At 38.0% G+C, this 23,013-nt stretch overlaps 2 protein-coding genes across 2 annotated transcripts in view; both read right to left on the reverse strand.

Annotated features, from left to right (window-relative positions):
* NEBL (nebulette) overlaps positions 1 to 23,013 on the reverse strand; it is a 362,472-nt gene that overhangs the window by 109,409 nt on the left and 230,050 nt on the right. The window lies entirely within an intron of this gene.
* The window catches only part of LOC123946206 (nebulette-like), a 142,960-nt gene that overhangs the window by 75,965 nt on the left and 43,982 nt on the right, over positions 1 to 23,013 (reverse strand). Inside the window, exons 4-6 of the mRNA XM_046011515.1 lie at positions 6,905 to 6,977; positions 6,351 to 6,437; positions 4,516 to 4,587 (exon numbers count right to left, since the gene is read on the reverse strand). Of these exons, the coding sequence (XP_045867471.1) occupies positions 4,516 to 4,554 (39 nt within the window). The 5' untranslated portion in view covers positions 4,555 to 4,587; positions 6,351 to 6,437; positions 6,905 to 6,977. The remainder of the gene's footprint in view (positions 1 to 4,515; positions 4,588 to 6,350; positions 6,438 to 6,904; positions 6,978 to 23,013) is intronic.

Raw genomic sequence — 23,013 nt, forward strand, 5'->3', positions numbered from 1 at the left:
GTATTGCTGGTGCAAAGGGAAAAACCTTGGTGGCACGGCCCTGCGACACCTTGCTCTTCCAACTCCTCCATTCCCCAGTCACAGGGATGCAGCCGCCATGGGGTCATCACAAGGCAGTAAGTCACCATACCGAGGATGACAAAGCAGAAGGAAAGGAACCTGGGAGCCTAGGAACATGCACCGTACCAAGACTGGACCCCTTACCTCCACACTTTATTATGTGAAAACAAAAAAACCCACCTATATGTTAAGCCTCTGTGCTAGGGTCTTCCTGTCACTTGTGGCCATCTGCACTCATAACTCAGATATTATCCAAGCTGCTTTCTAATTGGGAGGGGGGGAAGTGGGCAAAGCTGATGACTTAATAGTCAATAAGATACCCCAAATATTTACCTTCTGCTCTGACCGCACCCATTAATCCCACCATGTCTCAACTACAATTAGAGTTAAATCAGTTCGGTGAGGCTTTCTCTCCTTAGCCCAGTCTTTCTTTCACTTGCTATGACCCCAGGTAATGGCTGAACTTGGATGACAGATGTAGAAATGTCTGAGAATATTTCCTTTAACAGGCACTCCTTTTTTTTAAAGATTTTATTTATTTATTTGAGGGAGAGAGAGAAAGACTTGATCATGGGAAGGGGCAGAGGGAAGGGAGACCCTTCCCTCAGATGACCCACTGAGCGGGGAGCCCAACACGGGGCTTAATTCCAGGACCCTGAGATCATGACATGAGCCAAAGTTAGACATTTAACCTAGTGAGCCACCCAGACGCCCCTCCTTTTACAGGCACTCTTAACGGAAAGTATCAAGAAAGTCTTCTCTCAAGTAGAGCCATGTTGGTTCAATGCATCCAAACCTGGAAGAAAGAACCACAGCCCCGTCACTACCTAGTAATGGGGCAGGGGACACTCAGGGCCAAGACTGCCATCCCAGTTTCTCTTAACACAATCAGAGCTCTCTCTGGAGGAATAGCCACAGAATCCCGATGCTTTTAGCCCTGGGAGGATTTACCCACAACAAACAATGTTCATTTGCCTGGAAAATGTCTTCCTGCTGCCACGCGATTGAACACCCTCCAAAGGGTTGAACCAAAACACTGCATCACAGGCTTCAGGCAGATGGGGCCAAACTCGCTCCGCAGAAACCCTGGATGCCTAATTTACAAGAAACATACAAAAATATCCCCCTTAACCTAACACGTCGTATGGCCACCCGACAAAAGGCTACTAGATTTCTGATTCTGATGGCTCTATATAGTTAATGGGTTTGACTTATTCAAGAAATTCACTAGGTAGGTGGCCAATAGGTCCAGAAAGAGAGAGAGAGAATATCTGAGAAAATAAAAAAAGTTATGTGGTTAACAGAAAAATAAAAGAGGTGGCTTCAAAGGACTGGGTAATTTGGGGAAGTGAGTTATACAAAGGGAAACCAGGTAGAGCAAAAAAAAAAACAACAACCGGAAAAATGCCTCACATGGATCCCCCAAAGTGAAGCCACCTGACATGAAAAACATCCATCTCTTTCTAGGGAAAACTGTGAGTTCCTGGGCTTATCTCTAGACCAGTCCTCTGTAACATTTATGCCACAGAACACAGTACTCTATGAGGAGAGCCTGGCCCACAGCAGGAGAGGGACGACACAACGATGGCCACGGTCTGTGGGTCGTGAGGACCTCATTTCAGATCCCAGGTGTGTGGCTCCCTAGCTGTATGATCCGGTGAACAGAACGTGAGGCCGCTTCTCACGGCTTCAAGATGAAGACCCGTGCAGAACGGACAAACAAGACCCCAGCTTCACCAGGTGACATGGGCTACAAACAGATTGCCTCCAAACAGAGAAAAAGGCTCTGGTAAACACACAGGTGTCCCTCTGGGATACAAGGGATCAGAAAACAAACGAAAAGACCTGAAGGTCTGTCTTTAAGTTTGAGACCCAGGGAAAAGCCCGTGTGCTAAATGAAATGTGGACACCAACCGAGGGCACCATCAGAAGCAGGAGAGGGCCTCGACGGGGGCTCCCATCTAACTCCCCGACCAATCATCCACTTCTGTCTGTTTTTGCTCCATGACTGATGCAAGTCAAACACAGATTTAGACAATGATCTAGTGATGCAGGCAATATAACAGGCATGAGAACCTCCCATGTAAGTTCATTGTCTCCATATAAGGACATGGATGACGCTGACCGCGGATAAAGCAGTCAGTACTTAATAAAAACCTTTTCCACCAAACTTTGAAAAACTAGAAATTCTTTTGGGTCCAATACATAAAGTTCTTTCAGAACATGTAAATCAAAATTTGTTTGTAAAATGATGGCACAGACTCCTCTTTTTAGTTTTGTTTTAGAGACAAAAGTAAGTACTTGCTCCGACTCTTTGCAGGTAAATACACAAATTCCAAAAATTAAAACAAAGCACAGTATTTTTAAAAGTATGAAAATCTATTTTGAAACAGAAGGTGAACATGTACACAGATATATATCAGGCCACAGGCTGTGATCTAAATATTCAAGTCGTACAGACATTCTGCCATGCAGCATAAATCTGTAATAAACAGAAATCACTCCCACATATTTGATTTCTCCTACATCAGAGAGGAATAACATGGCTTTGGCTTTTGCAAAATGGTAAAGGCCATGCCCCTCACCACGAGGCTCGTTCTGCAGTCACTGAAAAATGATCTTATCCAAAGCCACTCCAACAAAATCACCTACTCACTGAAGTTGCCCCTTGAGTTCCGATGGTTTATATAATATACTTAACTCATTCGCAATTACCCTTTAACAAAAAACATAACCACCTGGAAAAGGTACTGTTTCCAGAGTTAGGAAACTTCAGGTTTTAAATGGTAGCATTCCCATTACCAATACTAGTGTAATCAATAACAGTAAAGGTAAACCGTGCAGGAAAATCTACGGTTAAGAGCAAACACAGCAGAATGGCTGAGGCTGAGAAGGCTTTGTTCTCAATCCTTTTCCCCACTGCTCAACTGTGTGACCCTGGCAAGATACTTAACCTCTCTGAGCCTTTGTTTCTTCACCTCTAAAATGAGAGAAACAGTGGAGTCCACCTCAGAAGCGCAAAGCCTGGCACAGAGTCCTCGAGAAATCTTAACTTGGCTGATGTTCTTGTGGTGGTCATCATTCCATCACTATTAAGAGTTTACAAAGGGGCACCAGGGTGGCTCAGTCGTTAAGCATCTGCCTTCAGCTCAGACCATGATCCCAGGTTCCTGGGATCTCGTCCCGCATTGGGTTCCCTGCTTGGCGGGAGGCGTGCTTCTCCCTCTCCTACTCCCTCTGCTTGTGTTCCCTTTCTCGCTGTGTGATTCCCACCATCCTCTGGCTCTTTCCGACAAGCCACAAGGAGAAAACCATATATAAAAGGTGACTGGATGGATACAAAAGTAATTTACAGATGTAGCGGTTAATAACCGCTAACATCCCTTGAGTGCTCACCATGTTCCAAACAGTTCACTAAACATTCCGGATGTATTACCATTACTTCTAGAAACTGGAATAGATGTTGCCCTTGAGGAAGTGAGCCCAGTACTGTTACATAACCTGCCCCAACCTTACTGTTAAATTGATGCAGGCAGGTTGACTTCAGAGAACATGCCAACGTACTACCCCACTTCCTCAGATTGACCTCCTTTGAAAACAAACATGTGTTGCGGCACCTGGGTGGCTCAGTTAAAGCCTCTGCCTTCGGCTCAGGTCATGGTCCTAGGGTCCTGGGATCGAGCCCCACATCGGGCTCTCTGCTCAGCAGGGAGCAGGGAGCTTGCTTCCTCCTCTCTCTCTGCCTGCCTCTCTGCCTACTTGTGATCTCTCCGTCAAATAAATAAATAAAATCTTAAAAAAAAAAAAGCAAAACAAACACGTGCAAAATATTCTGATCACTTTGCTCATTAACTACAACAGAAACGGCTAGTATGACGCTTGCTTCTCTACACACCCAGACCTTATTCGCTTTTCAAGGGTCATCTCTCCTCTGCACCCAGGGTTCTTACCATGCAGTTCAGTAACTCAAGAACCCCAAACTGTAAATACATTTTATGTAAATATGTATTTTTCCCCTGGTTTCAAGAACTATTGCATTCATCAGAGTCCTCAAAAAATCCCCGAACTGTTTTTTAAAAAACCATTCATTTAGACAGAGATCCTCCTGAAACAAATTCCATCACCATACAAATTCTAAAAGGCTTTGCAGTTCACACATGGAATGTGCTCTGAAATTTCAATGCTTTATGATTTCATGCCAGAGTGACAGTGAAATTCATAAGGGACACCGCTCTGGATTGAGAACACAGGGACCTGTCCCTACAGATACTCTCTGAATAGGTCACCTTGAGGAAATCAATGGAAATTTCGGGACTTAGTTCCATGATCTGGAAAATAACTGTGTTTTAACAATGATTGTAGGGTTTTCTCCCCAACTCAATGATTTGATGACATGATAGTGCCACACACACATAATGAAAAAAAAAACAAACCCAAATCTCTGAAGTCACTTACATCACTAATGAGCTTGGTGCATTTTCTGGCCAATTCCATCCTTAGGTCTTCAATAACAGGCTTGAAGAACACCTGTGCAGAAAAACAAAGGAAAGAAACATTTTTTTTCTAATGATCAGCTTAGAGGAACAAGTAGCCTTCTTTACCTGGTGTGTTCCCACCTACCATGTCGTCTTCATCTTCCTCTTCCTCGGTTTTCCCCTTTTCTGCTTCATCTTTTACATCCTCAAATACAAGGACCCTCATTTTTACTCTATGTATAGAGGGGTTTTTTTTCTTCTTTTCTCTCTTTCTTTTTTTCTTTTCTTTTTTTAATTCACGAGGACACCCCCTTCTTCTGTACTATAGCACCCTTGAGCTCTTGGAGTCTCTGGTGTTCTGGCAGAAATGACCTTGCCCAGGCCTCATCCCTATTTAGCTCACACTTCACGCTCTTATCATGACTGCGTGTGAGTGGATGGATGGAATTGTGGAGGTCAGCCGGGACTAGCCTCCCAAGTGGAAATACCGGTCCAACAGGCAAAATTCAATTTTGTGACCTTTTAAAGTCAACATTCTCTAATCTGGGTAAGCAATCCAAAAGAGACCATTTATTTATATTTCACTAATTTAATTCATTCACAAAATAGTTTGAAAAAGACTTAAAGATTGTGGGAAAACAACTCCACAATGTAACACTCAAGATAGCACGGCCCAAAGCCTGTTTGTTATCTCAAAGATTTCCCAGCTCCCTCTAAATAAAGCTTTTGCTGGAACAGTCAGACATATCTCAGATTTGGTATAGTGAATCTGGATCATTCAAACTTTTCTTGTTAATCTAGGTTAAATTTTTTATGACACAAAAACATACTTCTCACATTCTAAAAGATACTAACTTTAATTAGCTGATTAAAGGCTAGTAATTTATTATGAAAAGCCCTTTGAACCACTTTAAAGAGACTATTCTAAGTTAATTATGATCGTTACTCTTATATTGCTATTGCATTCTTTTAATTGTAAACATCATTAAACACAAGAAGTTGCAGTTAACATAGGTTGATATATCATTTAAGAATTCTAGAAACATCACTGTTTCAAAAAAATAATAACCATGCTCTTCCATTCTGCCCATTGTGTCAATTTTTATAAATTCACTGGTCTTTGTATTATAAAATATTCACTATTTATGTATTCCTCAATGTGTACTACAGGCCTGGAAAATTTTGGAAAAATAAATTATAACAGTGTTTATAATGGAGTATGTGTTATCGATTATAAAATTAAAAATATATTTCTCAAAAAAAGCTTATTGTCAATTTAGGCAATAACAACTCATAATTTATCAATTTGGTTATTCAAATCCAGGGTAAATTAACTTTCAGGAAATCATGACATATCATTGGTGGACATAAAAAAATACCCCATGGTGAATAATGAAAGTAATTATAAAATACAAATTTATTCCAAATACATTATTTTAAGTAGCCAAGAATCATACTATTTTCTCTTGATGTTGTATCCAGTTTTATCTAATTGCTTTGGCCTTACCTAAACTAAAAATTCTGACAAGAAAAATATTCTAAACAGTCATTAAGTATAGATTATTCTTCAAATTGTTTTTCCATGAGGCCAAAGTTCCACAGAATACTCTAGAGGGGGAAGGGGGTTTTGTAAGCAAATGTGTTTGGAAAAACCTGTATGTTCATCTCTACCCCTGTCACTTAGAGATCCACATGGCATAATGACAAGTTGGAAGCTCCAAGAAGACCCACAATCAAGAAAACTGGTTAGGTTTTATTAATCCAGTATTTCTGAAACATGAAATCCTATTCTTCTAATCTAATCTACCTACTTACCTACATATCATTTGTTAATGATTCCCCATGCTCCAGAAAATTAATGTTCTTCTGTGAAGTATTACTTAAGGGAAGCATTCTCCTACTCTGAAAAATAAAAAGAAAAAAAAAGGTTGTATTCTAGAATAGTCTTTTCATGAAATGATTTTTGTTATAGGCTAACTTAATGGCATCACATATCGTGCTCACTAGCAAAATGCCAAAAAAGAAGTCCCCCAGGGTGCTGAATTTGGAACCCTTCACTTTTAAAATAACAACTATGTTATTTTAAACATAGCTATGTAGAGAATTCTACAGGGAATTTCTCCGCACATTATATTTGTTCCATAAGGGAGCAGAATGTGTGAACTCTGTTTCCCTCAAGCCTTCTGCCAAAAGACTGTTCTAATATTCTATAGAAGATCTATTACATTATCTTTATTTGGAAAAGGGGAAGAACAGTTTCTATAAGCTTTTCTAGAAAACTTCTAGAAGCATGGGGAGAAAATTTCACCAGAGCTAGTTGAGATGACTTGTGCGGCTCACGGTGACATCTAATCCCCATGGGGAATTACCTGCAGTGGACTTCAGCGGCTGCTTTTTCTCATTTCCCATCATGTGATACATCCTTATTGACTCTCCACTGTGCTGAAAGAAAATAATCTGTTGAGATTATGCACAGAAGTTCTGAAAGCAAAACCAAACACCATATGCACCGTAAACACACATTTTCCATTTGTGGATTTTAGATTCAGAATTTTAAAGCCAGAGGGATCCTTAAGAAATCAATCTTACTAAAAGCCCTCTCTTTTACAGAGGACAAAATTAAGACCAAGAGAAGTTAATTATTTGTCTCATCCACAAAGTTACTCAATGGAATACTAGGACCAAAACTTCACCCGAGCTTTATGTTCATTCAACGAAATAAGTGTTACTATGTCAGGCACTGTGCTTAGTGCTGGGGACGTGATGGTGAATAAAGCATACTCCTGCTAAAATAAAGCAGGAAATTTGAAAAAAAAAAAAATCATTCAAGACATGCTGGATGAACTCCTTAATGGACTGTCTGGCAAGCTACATACATTATTTCTTCTGATTGAATGTATCTTTTTTCCCCCTCTCACCTGTAAGTATGATACAAAAGTCATGTAAAGTTTTCTTTAAAACATTTTAAGCCTTGCACTTTATCACAGCAAATCTCTCTTGTCAGCAGCTCCCAGATGCAACTTGGGGAATAAAAAGAAAGTTCTTTGTGGATAGCTATCATGTTTCAAAATTCCCTATTTTCCTCTTTATTTTTTTAAACCAAGTTAAATGTTGTGTTTTAATATATATTTGCACCTTGGGGCACCCCAATAAGGGAATATCTGTATAATTGCTATCCCTTTTGCTTATCGTGTTCTTTGTGTATATTGTCTACCTCTTACTTTAGTACTCGACCCCATGCCCTGATACAGAATGAGACAAATGTGGGGATCTCATTATTTATGGCAAGACCCTCTACTTCCAACTATAGCTCTTCCACATCCTCTACGGTAAATTCTCTAACCTCTCCACCCTAATTCTCCATAGTTAAAGAAAAAAAACAAATTGCCAGAAGTTATTAAAAGCAAAGCACTTAAAAAATAGCAAAGCTTCTTACAAACACAAGATTTGTCAACTATCCAACGAAGGCACACAGTTCCAGGAAAAGCACCTGATAATGAAAGGGTCTTCTCATGTCAAAGGGTAAGACTCTACAACATCAACATACTTGAAAAGGCCAGAAGAGCCCCTATAGCCTAACAGCCTAAAGATAAGGGCTCTGTTGCATATGACAATACAGAAGTCTTTTTTTTTTTTTTTAAGATTTTATTTATTTGAGAAAGAGAGAGAGAATGCACACAGCAGAGAGAGAGGGAGAAGCAGAGTTTCCACTGAGTGGGGAGCCTGATGTGGAGCTTGATTCCAGGACTCTGGGATCATGACCTGAGTTGAAGGCAGATGCTTAACCAACTGAGCCACCCAGGTGCCCCCAGAAGTCTTTAATTTGTTTAGAGTTTGATGTTTTTGTGTAAACAAATATATTTCCATAGCAACTGCCAAGTCCCAGGGGTAATTTAGGTACTGGGACAGAGCCCTTGGCCAAGGAAAGTCCTATGTACCATCAGCACCGGTCTGCAGTGCCCCACTGTCTTCAATGCTCCCTTGTCTGGAGTGCTCCCTTGTCTGCAGTGTCCCCATCTGCAGTGTTCCCCTGTCTTCAGTGCTCCCCTATAAGCAACGCTCCCCTGTCTGCAGCGGTCCCTTGTCTGCAGAGCTCCTGTCTGCAATGGTCTTAAGGTCACATGCAGTAAGAATTGCCCAGATTGTGACCAACATTTCATACTTATTTCACTTTTCCCCCTTTTCTTGATAGTGATAGAACATGTGCTTGTTGCCAACATGGTGATGAGAGCCTTGCAAATGAAAATCCCTAATAATTAAAATAGATGGAGATTCAGTTCTGAGTTGAGGAAAACTCCCAGGGATAAACTGAAATTTTCCACTTTAAAAATTAATTCAACATTTCTTACTGCAAAATATTCCCCCTGAATGGTTAGGTGAGAGACAAATTAGCTCATCTGACTTGTTTGCCTGTCTTGGCAGTCTTTCATAGACTGGTTTTCAGTTGCCTGGGTTTTTTACATTCTTTTTCTTTCTTTCTTTCTTTCTTTTTTTTTTTTTTCTTTTAATGACTATCTCCCAGAAGGTTCTTGCTTCTCAGCTGGACTCCTGGTCATTTTACTTTTGCCTCACATAGTTCCTCATGGTTTGGCAACTGTACAAAAGAGAACTTTACTAGTAGATGAGGGGATGAAATTGTTTCTTCAAACCGGAAATGTAAGCTCTCTTGGGCAATTTGTCTTCTTTATAAAAGACGAGAGCTCCGCTTAATATTAGCCCAATCTATTTTTACAGTTTACATTCATTAAGCCCATCTTCTCCTTTCGAATGGCCATTTCATTACTGTTTGTTAATTAGAAATCAAAGGAATACGAAGCAACCTGAATAATTGTCACCATTACTAATTATGCCATTAAAATAAGATTTAATAGACTGTGTTTTTTTTTTTAATTCATATTCCTGTTTTCACAGTAGAGATCCTATTCACAAATGAACGGTGTTGGAGGAGAAGAACAAGAAACTGCAAATTGTTTTTGTCAAAATTTCTGGCCGGGTGTGGTTGGGATGCCAAAATCAAAAGTATGTTCCAGATGTACTGACTGGGCGTTCTCATTCAGAGTCTACATTAACATAAGCATCCAGCAAACTGAAGGACTTTGATTTAATTCTCTGCTTACTTGAGGCAGTAGTTCAGTATGAACAACAGTGAAGTTCATACAGTCACTTTCACAGGCCTTTCCACTGAGAGAAGCCAAAGTTCTGGGTGGCCTCTGTAAGCCTTTTAACCAGAACCAAAGGGTCAGGCACAATTAAACAGCTTTGGTTATCCCAGAAAGTATCCCTTTCCTAGAATTTTGTGTGAGATGTGTCAGGAAGAATTGTGAAAGACTTTGAAACTGGCCAAAAAAAAAAAAAAAATGCCTTCTGTGTTATCTAGTGTTACCTTCTGGCTAATTTGGCCTTTTGCTGTCTTTGAACTGCTTCACGAGGCCATAAAATGTTAAAAAACTGATAACAATGCTAATGACGCTTTATCCATACAAATGCAAATTAATTGTGTCCTGGGGAAAAGCAATTGATTACTGGTCCTATCAATAGAGCCTTTTGCTTTATTTCTAAATTCATTTCAGCAATTCCTTTTTACTCATTCACACGTGTTCTTCAAATTCACCTATGAGCCAATCTTAACGTCTTATTGGTGCCCTCATTCATTAATGAGTTAAAATCTTTTAAGTGTGTTTATTTTATGTTACATGAGAATCGTGATTTCACCATTTAAAAAAATCCTTTAATGGATGCAAATGATGTAATTATCCTCATTGCTTTCCTTCAACATTTGGCAAAAGTAGAAAGGGAAAAGTTATCACCGGACAAAGCATTCCGCTCTCAGCTGTGAAACATAATTGTAAAAATCTTTGGTGTTCATTGAAATTAGCTTTTTGTTTTGTTTTCTTCTCAGGTCTGATCTCGCTTGACAATTGGCAAATGCCACATGTGTGCTTGTATATGTGTACATTCACACACAACACACACACACACACACACACACACGCACACCCCCATACACATGCGCGGGAGCAGATTTAATTCACCACAGCTGCCAGTTCCCTCTTGAAAAGCATACAAGGCCTCAATAAATGCAAAGACTTAATTACTTCTCACATCTGGAAAAACTTGAATATGAGAGTGGATTTATTGAAGAAGCTCTTTGCTTGGCTGTCAACACCGTATCAAGAGCCAGAGAGAGCGCGTGGGCTTGATCACTGCTGGCAATTCTTTAATTCTTCAGAGATAGATGTTCTACCAATTAATTCATAACATGTCCTAAGCAGGGACAAGATTTATGAATTTTAGGAAAACACCAGGAAGTAAATGATTTTCTAGTCGTTTATGGAGAAAAGCCGTTTTTGTCATGTTTTCAGAGGGAAAAAATCATATACTGTTTTAAAATGTGGAAATAATGAGGAAATCCTTAAATTCTGGAAATGAAGGGAAGGCTTTGGGGTTGTGGAGCACATTAAAACAAACAGCCATTAAAACAATAATTTACATAAATACATGCAAAGCTAGACGATTCTGCTCTTTTTTTGGAAACAGTGTAAGAATGCTCCTAAAAGGGAAGTAGGGAGTTACATGAGCTCATAACAAGAAGATTTAGTAGGAACCAAGCAATGGGCAGATCTCTCCCTAGAGAGGATATTTGAGCCAGAATTAGACAAAGTGATGGGGTTTAGGGAAGGCATCCAAAGCATTTGCAAAGACCCAGAGACAAGAGTTGGAACTAAAAGTTCAATGTCATTGGAGAACACAATGGAGGGAGAAGAGGGCAGCAGAGCAGCAAGGAGACCTGCAACGGGGTCCTCAGGGGACAGACTGATGAAGTAAATGGATGGAAATCACTTATCCTAACACAAAAAGCTTAAGCCCGTTTGAACCGCGAATCCTTTACAAAAACACAGTTCCTGGTCAATTAACTGCAGAAACGGCACCTTTACACTCCTCTGTTCCCTTCATATGCCTTGAATGTAATTTCTACCCCTTCGTTTCACCATTAGCCTATTTAAATACACTGTGTATCTGGAATTTATGAAAATTCATAGCGAAGAAATTACTCCCGGGTTTGTTGGTTTAATGAAGGGAAATACATGTGTGTTATATATACCCCTAAATAAATGGAATTGATGTAAAACGTGTTTAAAATATAAATTTCACACTTCCACATTTCTACAATTACAAGTTTATTATTGGAATGCACCTATTTTTTTTCTACTCTGTCCTGAAGAAGGGGTATCAATGCTTTCAACAGAAACCTTAAAGCATCCAATAACTATACCTACATTCACTAAGGATTTGATTTATCCTGAAATCTTGATTTTTTTTTTTTTTAAGACTTTACTTCTTTGTTTGAGAGAGGGAGAGCGCACACAGAGCAAGGGGAGAGGGAGGTGGGGAGGGGAGGAGGGGGAGGAGAGGAAGAAGCAGACTTCCCACAGAGTGGGGAGCCCAACATGGGGCTCAATCCCAGGACCCTGAGATCATGAATTCATTATAGTTGCAAGCCAGAGAAAACAACATAACCGATAATCACAAGTTCAGAACTTTTGAAGCACTAATTTCTGCATCGTATTCCAACTGTTTCGATGGAGTTTCTTCACGTATAACTCAAAATATAACATAATATCAAAATAGGATCATAGTTAAAGCAAAGGTGTAATTAAAACAGCCATACAGTGATGTTTTAAAACATTTGGTACTCTTTGAATAGTGAGAAGTAGTTGAACATATATTGGCGGTAATTTCTGAGTACTTTGTCTTATTATTTAATATGTGTGTGTGTCGTCTGTCTTCATTTATTTCACCATGCACCAATATTTTTGTGTGCATTCTATGGTCCAGGCACTATCTTAATCTCCTCAGATAATCAATGAGCAAGACCGATAAACATCCCTACCGATCTCTCTATGTCAATCACATATTCGTTCATCAAATATTGATTGAACATCTACTTTATGCCATGAGCTGTAACAAGCATTGTGTCCCAGGAGTATTTCAGATACTGAATATACATATGAGAATCAGTATTCAATGGTATAGTCAGTGAAAAATGTGAATTTTCTTAGAATATGATAAAATTTGTTGGACTTATAAAACCTATGTTTCAAGAAAGTAGCAGGATATTTTAAAGAACTTCCCTCAATGTTCAATTAATTTTGTAGATGTGAATTTTCTATCCAATTTCCTACTCCATATCTATAGATGGTTTTCTCCAGCCTTTTTTCTCAAATTGTGCATGTGAAATTTTCTTTTATAACCCAATGTTTGCCATATTTTTGATTTGCTCCTAAAGTGGCATCCCTCGGGCAACATCTATCTGTGATGTTTTAACTATTTCAGAAACATTTTCTAGAGCAGCTCTGACTAGTAGAAATATACATATGTGACTTACATATATAACCTTAAATATTTTGGTTATCACAATTAAAAAAAGAAATATATTACACTGATTTTAATGATATAATTGATTCAACTCAGTTTACCCGGAATATTATCATTCGAAAAGGTAATCAATATGAAAAGTTTTGGGATATTTTACATTATTTTATACTAAGTCTCTGAAATCCAGTGTATTTTAATCTTACATTTCTAGTACATCTCAATTCAGATGAGATCTTACTGGAGAGTGGCTATCATTGCCCAGTGTAGCTGTAGTAATGTTAAAAGACTGTAAATCATTAGCTCTTTTTCATTTTGATTGTATATATCTTAAATGTGAAAAAGATACATTTAACATTAAACTTCTTAAGATGAGAATTTCAGAATCCTAATAAGCAAGCAATAAAAACTGCAATCTAATTTCATTTCCAGACCTATTTAAATCAGAGCCCTCTGTATGGGAATGTATTTTATTAAAGGTTTAAATTGTTCTTATAAATAATGAACTAGTTCTTTAAATGATGTTTTAATTAACTTCACCAAAGGTATATTTTCAAAATCCTATCTTGTTTCATTAATGAGAATGACATATTTAAAGTCCCAGCAGTTTTCAGGATAAATATTCACTCTTTAATTATCTATCTAATAAATAGATAATTATATGAGTGAATAATAGCTATTCACTCTTTATTTCTCTACCTAACTACAAAAAAGTCCAAATAGTGAAATATCTTCCATTGGTCCTCCCATTTTTAACTCATATAACCCAATTTAAAACACACCAGCAATTGCTTCTCAGTTGGGCTGGGTAAATCCTTTTTAAACCATGTTATAAAGCAATGTTACAATGATACTTTACTAAAGAGATGATAGATCATTTAAAGAAGCTAAGTCTTTTACTGAAATGAGATTTTTTTTCCATTAAAAACATTAAATTTTCGGGGTGCCTGGATGGCTCAATGAGTTAAAGCCTCTACCTTCGGCTCAGGTCATGATCCCGGGGTCCTGGGACTGAACCCTGCATGGGCTTTCTGCTCAGCAGGGAGCCTGCTTCCCTTCCCCTCTCTCTGCCTGCCTCTCTGCCTACTTGTGATCTCCGCCAAATAAATAAATAAAATCCTTTAAAAAAATTTAAATTTTCAAATTCTCAGCAGAAAAGCCCTTGATCAATGAAAGGAAACACAGTTGCACAGAGGACCCAGCTTCTTTTCTCCAAGGTACCAACAAAAGTGGATATTTTGTAACTACTGAGATCTTCAATAATATCTAAATGCACTGAAGTGCTTTGAATCAAAAATACTGTTACATGAAGTGATATCCAAGGACTTAAATTATATTTGTGCTATCCCACACCCAAGATCTGCTGGAAATTCTGGAGAAAGTTAAACTCATAAAAATGGAAGACAGTCAAGAACTCTTAGAAGCTCCCTAGTTGCTTCTAGAAGAGGGCACAGAAGGTGACCACCATATGCCAAGCATGGTGACTGTGGACTTTCCATATAGAAGCCCATTTAACCCTCACAACATCCATTTCACAGATGACACACTGGGACGGGTAGTGGATAACTTGCCCAAGTTCTCACACCAAGAGATTCCAACCCAGGTCTGTAGTGCTTTAATCTGTATAAAATCTATGGAAACACTGAACAATAGAACACTCAATGACTTTAATTTCTTTCTGATCATGATATTATTTTCTATCATTTTTTTTTTCAATTTCCAACTTCCAAGGTATTATCATTACTGACAGTGACTTAAAGGAAGAGTAATTGTGGTATGGAGACAATTGGATTCCTGAGATTGGCAAAAACAAGAACTCCCCAGGAGTCAGAAGCCATGGTAAAGCAAGTGATAATGATAGTATTAGGAGCATCTGGGACCTGGCAGGAACCTAATTTGAGAAACTTTTCTGATTTTTATTCATTTTTTAAAGTTTTTTTTCAGTGTTCCAGAATTCATTGTTTATGCACCACACCCAGTGCTCCATGCAATAGATGCCTTCCCTAATACATTAATGGAAAATGTATAAGCAGTAGTAAGCTGGAAAATATTTCACAACCATCTCTCCCAGGGAAGAACGGAAGGGAGGGAGGGACAGAGGGAGGGTAAGAGGTAGTGAGGGAAGGAAGGAGGGAAGAAAGGAAGGAAGGAATGGACGGCTGATCACAACGGGCTCAGATGAGCTGACAGAAGCCAACAATATGAAACACTGTAATTAACAACAATAAAATCCTGTATCTCCTAGGATATGAACCAAAGGCTGCCAGTCTACCTGAGAAACTAATCTTCCAAATTTTAAAATAGACATTTCAAGATACACAGTTATACCCCTGCTGCTATTCTGCTCTGTATCTGTATGTTGATTAAATCAAGCTAATGAATAAGATTATAAACTTATTTGAGCAACACTTTTCCTCTACTGATCACTATGCCCTGAGATCATAAATTCTGTGTTTGTGGCACTCTTAAACACAATTTAAATATATAGAAGATATTATACACACAAATGAAGGAAAAGGAGTGGAGAATAATTATAAGAAGTAGAGTCTACCCTTTCTACGTAGCTGCCTTGACACCCAAAAAGATTTGTTGAGTTTTCTCATAAAAGGATTCAATAAAAAAGGGCGCCTGGGTGGCTCAGTCAGTGTCTGCCTTCGGTTCAGGTCATGATCCCGGGGTCCTGGGATCGAGCCCTGCCTTGGGCACCCTACTCAGTGGGAAGTCTGCTCCTCCCTCTCCCACTCCCCCTGCTTGTGTTCCCTCTCTTGTGCTCTCTGTCTCTGTCAAACAAATAAATAAAATCTTTAGGGAGGAAAAGGATCCAATAAATAACAATTTAAACAGTACGGAGTTTCTTCAAAAAAAATAAAAATAGAAATACTGCATGATCAGCTATTCCACCTCTGGGTATTTTTCTGAAAGAAATAAGAAACACTCACTCAAAAAGATCTGCACCCCCATGGTCAAGGCAGCACTCTTTATAATAGTCAAGATATGGAAACTACCTAAGTGTCTATTGACGGATGAATGGATAAAGAAAATGTGGTATAGGCATACAATGGAATATTATTCAGCCATAAAAAGGAAGGAATTTTTGCCATATGTGACAACATGGATGCATCGTGAGGGTGTTATGCCAAATGCAATAAAATAAGTAAAATACCAGAGAAAGACAAATACCATATGATCTCACTATAAGTGGAATCTAAAAAAATAAAAACAAAAACAAACAATCCCCACCAAACCAAGTTCAGATTATTGGCGGTTACCAGAGGCAGGCAGGGGGGAGAGGTGAAATGAGGGAAACGGATCAGAAAGTATCAATTTCCAGCTTTAAAATAATAAGTCCCAGGGATATAATATACAGCATGGTGGCCATAGTTAATCACACTGTATTTTGCTTTAGAAATTTGCTAAGAGAGTAAATCTTAGAGGTTTTCATCACAAGAAAAAAAATTTTTGTAACTCTGTATGCTGATGGATATTAACTAAACTTATTGCGGTGGTCATTTCACAGTGTATACAAATATTGAATCCTCATGTTCTACACCTGAAACTAATATGGTATAGGTCAATTATGCCTCAATAAAAATTTTTTTAAAAACACTAAGAATTCAGAAAATTGCAAGTATTTGTTGAAAATAGTGTGATAGTAGTGACTTATAGTACTCATTCCTTGATTTACACAAAACTGATAATTTGCCAAAAAACTGAATTCTCTAGACTTATACTAGGATATTGGAAAAAATTAATCACAAAATATAATGACAATAATAGTCATAGTAAAGAAATGCTGACCTTATGGGCACTCTGAGCTGGAAATTCAAAGTTCATTTAACAAGATCACTTATTTTTTAAATGTATGTGTTCTGGCCATTTCTTGTAAATCTAACCATTTTTAAAGCACAGAATAGCTACTTTCAAGGTTTCTATGACAAACTCTCCAATAAAAGTGAACTCCTTAAACAGTAATCACACTATAAGGGTCTTTTTTGTGTCAAAATTTTTATTTAAGTATAAAGTTTGCCATAAAGGAGGCATTTTTTTGCTGATATGCGTTAACAAAGTAGCAAGGACACCTTTTTTCAAGATTTTAAGCTTAATACCAGACCATTATGATAACCCTATGAAATAATTTTTCTACAGAAATATTACTACATGTGCATCTGATCAAGGCTGTACCTAGTTCCTTAAGATTTTAAAATCACTATATATGGATTTCCTTTGATAATTCTTTATGATATTTACTTTACTTTCTCTTGTACAAAATAGTCGTGAGTTAGGGAAACCTCAGATTTTAATTTAATCAGAATAAATAGCTAAATTGTATTATCCTATATTAAAATATTCATATGTATGGATTTTTAAAAACTTATTACAATAGCATTAGATTTGCTTATTAACAAACATTACAAGATTTATTTTTTAAGATTTTATTTATTTGTTTGACAGAGAGAGACACAGAGAGAGAGGGAATACAAGCAAGGGGAGTGGGAGAGAGGAAGAAGCAGGCTTCCTGCTGAGCAGGGAGCCCGTGGCAGGGCTTTGTCCCAGGACCCTGAGATCATGACCTGAGCGGGAGGCAGCTGCTTAATGAATGAGCCACCCAGGTGCCTCAAGATTTTTTTTTAAGAGATCATCTGTTTGCTGATTAAGTGTGGCTAACTCAAAATACAAATTTCCTGGAAAGGGGTAAATTATCTCTATGACAAAACCGAATCTTCTGGGATAGAGTTGCAGGAGACTTTATTAGATAGAAAATTACACACAGTTTTATGCTTTAACAAGTGTTTTATTTAACTTACCTTTTTAATTATACTTTAAATTCAGTATTTTATATATATATATATATATATATATTTTACTTTTCTAAAACACAGCAATAGTGAATGGCCTTTTTAAACAAATCATTTTTGTTTAAATATTCAAAGGTTGAGAGGTTTATAATATAAAGACTAGCCAGTTTTCAAAACACCACCAGAAATGTATCTTTAAGAGAACATTCCAGGCTTTTATGATGTTTCTGTTTCAGAAGCAGGATCAGTGATGGTATTTGGAGCCATGTTTGATGAAGATTATAACTGACTCATGAACTCTGTTACAGGGAGGCTTCTGCTCAAGTTCTTTCTACTCTACCAAAAAAAAAAAAAAAAAATTGTGTGCCCACGATTACATTCTACACTGAATAGATAACAGAACATTATGCTGTTTTCTAGCTGGCAAAAAACACTGTGACTGACCAGGCAAGAATGACTAAAGCACAAAAGAGATTAGAAATGACTAGCACCTCACTGAATGAAACTTAATCCCAGAACGATCACTGGGAAAAGAGTGAACCCAGGAAGCATGACTTCCAGTGTGCAGAGTGCAGAGAGCCCCAGCCACACGAAGAGGAGTCCCCTGATCTGAGTTCGAAACCCCAGTCTGCTAGTGACCTGTCCTGGGGTGGGGGGGAGGTGTGTGAGTGTGTCATTTGAAGTCTTTGGTTCTTTATTTTTCTCCTTGGTCAAGAATTAGATTAGTCGCTCTGGGTTCTGCAATTGTATGCTACCAACTTTATCCACTAATTGCTGGGGTACAAAGCCTTCGAAGATAAGAACACCATCTGTCGACAAATTCTTTTATCAAATCAGTTTGGGTTTTGGAGACAGTGGAAGTGAAGTAAGCTGTACTAGACAGTCGACACTGTGCTAAGCCCCTCCCATGCCTCACGGCACATGCCTCAACTCTCTAGAAAGTAAGTTCTGCCAGGATCCCCACACTGAAGCTGAAACGTAGAATAATCTGCTTCAAAGTAACATCAACAGTACTGGACCCGAGATCATCGATCTTTTTACGTATGCCCTCACCACATAAACGCATTGTGAGTTTTCAGAACTTGAACGTTATTCAGCTGCAATCTACTTTCAAAAACGCCCCTTGTGTTGGACTATAGGTCAGAAACCAACCAGGTATGACCGGAGAGGTAAGGAAGCATAGGATATTTATAAAACCTATTCCCACATACATCAATTTGTTTCTGTTATGAAGAAATAGCCTTTAAACAACCACAAGGACATTTTCATAGTCTAGTCTAAAAACTAGAGGATTGACTCAAGGTATCCATCTATATGAAAGTATAAGCATGTTCCATGTGCACATAAAATAGGGTTGTATTCCCAAGGCACAGGAAATCATCAGTGATGTAGCTATGCTGAGTATGTTCGTGGGTATGTGTTCCAAAATCAATATAAACATCATCAGTGGGAAATTAAATTCTGATAGAGCCAAGAGTATGGCTCTGAAAAGCTTTTAAGCGTTTAGCTCAACAGTGATCTCATGGGGAGTTCAAGCTTGCTTTTCAAGCAACGACACTGTCCAAAGCCCTACAAAGTAGATATTTATCATACCATTCAATCTGTTGCAAAAGTTTCATGGCAGTTTGACTCAGTATGAGAAAATAAAGTTTTCACATCATCACAAATGAGGAAAGAAATTGTTCTCTTAAAGCATTTGTCCCTTTCCTTGTCCCACAATTTAATTAACATTCTCTCTTCCAGGTTATAACAATAACTTTTCTCAGTCTTCACCCTAGTAATATTTTAGTTCTGAAAATATGAATGTGAACATGAAAAAACAAAAATCACTTTTTCAAAATAAACTACATGACCGACACAACTCTCTTGTGATAGTTCTGTTTAATATTTTCAGTAGTATTACCACCTCCCAAAGAAATGCAGGAGACTGTGGCTTACGAGAAGAGTAAATCAATCAATGTCATTGATATGTTTTAAATATAAATGTATATTGCCCATGTATCTATGTAGTATTTTCAAGTAATTTAGTATTTGAATCAAAATACTCATAATTTGAACTACGGTGTATAAAGGCCTATGTTAGGCATTGCAAGAAATAGAAAACTGAGTAAAATCTAGCCTTTCACAGAGAGGAGGCAATTAAAGAGTACACCAAAGCCATCAGAGAATTACAGAGAGCTGTGAGGGTTCGGAAGATAGAAGAAACCAGAAATACCAAGCAGACTCTAATCAAGGAACACTGCCTTTGATCCGCACATTATGAAGATGAGTCAGATTTTCCTCAGTGAGAACAGGAAGGATGGCGGACAGAGCACAAGCAAAGACAGCAGGACAGCCAGACAATGGGCCCCGTGAGAGATATAAGCACAGTGTGCATAGAGAGTGTAGGAGTAAGGACGACTGGAAAGGCAGACTAGGATGGCTGCAAATGTCAAGCCAACCATTTTATATATAATTCAATCAGAAATGTTGCATTTTGAAGTCTTAAGCAGAGGAGTGACCTATAAATCCAACATAGAAAAATTAATCTAGTTGCAACAGACTGACAGGAAAGGGAAGAGAATATCAGAAGATTTCTGCCGAACAGCCCACGTCAAAAATAAAGATGGAGACCGGGGTCATGAAGTTGCCAGAGATAGAGATTTGAGAGACACTAGAAAGATGTAGGCAGAACGACAGAGAAGATATGAAGAAGAGGCCGTTCTAAGGTATTTTGAGTTGGTTAAAGAGAAAGGGCATGGCGTGTGGAGTTGGAGGTGGAGTTGTTCCAGGGGAGGCAGCCATCAGTTAGGTGCCCACGGTGGTCAGATTTGGGCACAGGCTCAGCTCAGGGACCTGGGTCCGAGCTCATGGAGCCACAGGCAAATGGTGGAGAAAAAGCAAATAGGACAAGTTTCAAAGGCATCGCCTGAAGAGTGGCCTTGAAGTGTCCTCCGAAGGCACTGCTGAAGTTTCGTACTGAACCTAAGAAAAAAGGAGTGCCGTGTGCGCTTCAAACAAGGTCCCCTATGAGACAAGCACAAAGGCTCTCTTTTCTGTTCTCTTACCAATTCTCAAAAATGAGACTACTTTGTTTTAATGGAATGTTTCGTTAAAAATATTTCTTGAAACACCATTTTATGAGCTAGGAACTTAGAATACAAACAAATTTATTATCTTCCCAAAAAGGTGCTTTTAAAACTATTTACATATTCTCATCTATTTGTAAAAATGTCAGATGTGCCTGGTTTACTGGAAATAGCAAAAAGCAAAAAATGAAGTGTTTGAAGTACGGCATCAGGAATTGCTGTTGAAATTTAGCAAATGCTTTTTCAGCATTAGATGGCTTTTCTTATTTGACTTATTTGAACATATTAACTTCATGATATTAATAGATCTCTTAATATCTAACCATCTTTGTAATCTTGGGTAAAATACTACTTGCTGTTGGTAGATTATTCCTTGAATGAATGTGATTTCAGGGTGGCTCAGTCCATTGAGTGTCTGGCTCTTGATTTTGGCTCAGGTCAAGATCTCAGGGTCATGAGATCGAGCCCCATATCCAGTCCAGCGTGGAGCCTGCTTAAGATTCTCTTTGCCTCTCCATCTGCCCTTTCCCCTGTGTTCTCTCTCCAAAACAATGAATATGATTCATAACATTTGCTTATATAATGATATATAATGTATGTAATAATGCACATTTATATTCATGACTAGAGTCATTTATGTTCCTGAACTGGAATTTTCTTTGGAGGTTATTTCCTTCTTTGGGTTCTATGTCAATTTATGTACCTTTGGAATGGCTATTCCCTGAAAATAGGACAGACTCAATGATAAAGCTACATTAGTCATGCCAATAAAGTTATCTGTGTGAACCACGCTCAGGTCCCTGTGAATCACATGACCTGATGTTTGGCCATAGCTCATTAGACCAGGAGCAGACCCCGCACTTAGGGAGAGGAAGTGCACTGGCCAGCCAGTGACTAATAAGAATATGCTTTGTGAGTTTGAATGAGGAGACACTTCACTGTAGACAATCAGATGGTGGTGAGTGCTGGGGCTCTAATACCAGGTAGACTCAGGCAGGTGGCTGTTTTTTAATCAGATGCCAAGAAGCAGGCTAAGAAACCCTGTGTTCAGAGAAAAACAGAGACAAAGAACCATACCAACCCAAAAGAGATGGTGATTTGCTTTCTATGACTTCACAAATTCCCATGAAGTCCAACCTTCCCTGTTGGAATTGTTTTCCCATTTGTTATCCCATATCTTTCCTATATACCCTTCTTTTACTTTAGCCCTTCCTTAGAATCAAACATCCTTAGAATCCTTAGAATCAAACAATATTAGGAACAGGAGCCTTCTAGAAAGGTAACTAATACATAATATTTTTCAATGTTTTCCTTGGTTATTGCTTTGCTCAGCTTTTCTAATTCCTCTAGCACCAATTTTGGAAGTCTACATATTTCTTTTAAAAATACATTTCCTTTATATTTTCAAGAGGTGTTATCATAATGTCCTCTTGTGGGTTTAGAATTTAACGATAATCTAATCAGATTCTGAGCTAGAAGATGGAACTACACATCCAGGAAGATGTTCAAAACTTGAAAGGAATGTATGAGAGGGTAAAAATAATGGAAATGAGGATTTTAAATGATTAAGATGACTTTAATAAGAGTTAATATACACTGATGATTCTAGCTCTCAACATTTACTTTTTATATATTTTCTTAATAAAAGTTCTTTATGAACAGAGTAAGGATCTAATAAATGGAAATATATGAACCTATCATTACAATAATATCTCACCAAAAAATTCTTTGTAGATAGTTACATATACAAAACATCAGGCATTGAAAGTTTTAAAATTGGTGCTTTAAATTGGTTCTGCAAGCTAACAGAACGTATTTATATCCAGAGAAAAAGGAACATTCTATTAAAAACATAATAACTAAAACTCATTTCCAAATGTTATCATAACTTATCACTTAGTTATATAGCATAGTAAGACATAAAAGACTGTCTCTCTATGATAACTCCTGATTAACTAAGTCATCCCTTATTTCAGAAATAGCTAGCCTTTTATTTCCTACATGAGAAGTGAGACATAATGAATCACCAGGCGATTAGCCAGTCATCTAGTTTGACAAGATGTTTGATGAGTACACATCACTAAACATCAGAATTCTGAAACGACAGGTAAGAGCTGTTACTTATGGTGTTCCCAGTTTCTTAGTCTATGCAACCCTGAAATGTAACTATACTGGAACAGTAACAAAGGAGGGGTGGAACTAGACGGAAAATCCATTTTATTTTTTTTTAATGCTTTATTT

This window comes from Meles meles, chromosome 7, assembly GCF_922984935.1.
Source record: "Meles meles chromosome 7, mMelMel3.1 paternal haplotype, whole genome shotgun sequence".
In the NCBI taxonomy this organism is placed as follows: Eukaryota; Metazoa; Chordata; class Mammalia; order Carnivora; family Mustelidae; genus Meles; species Meles meles.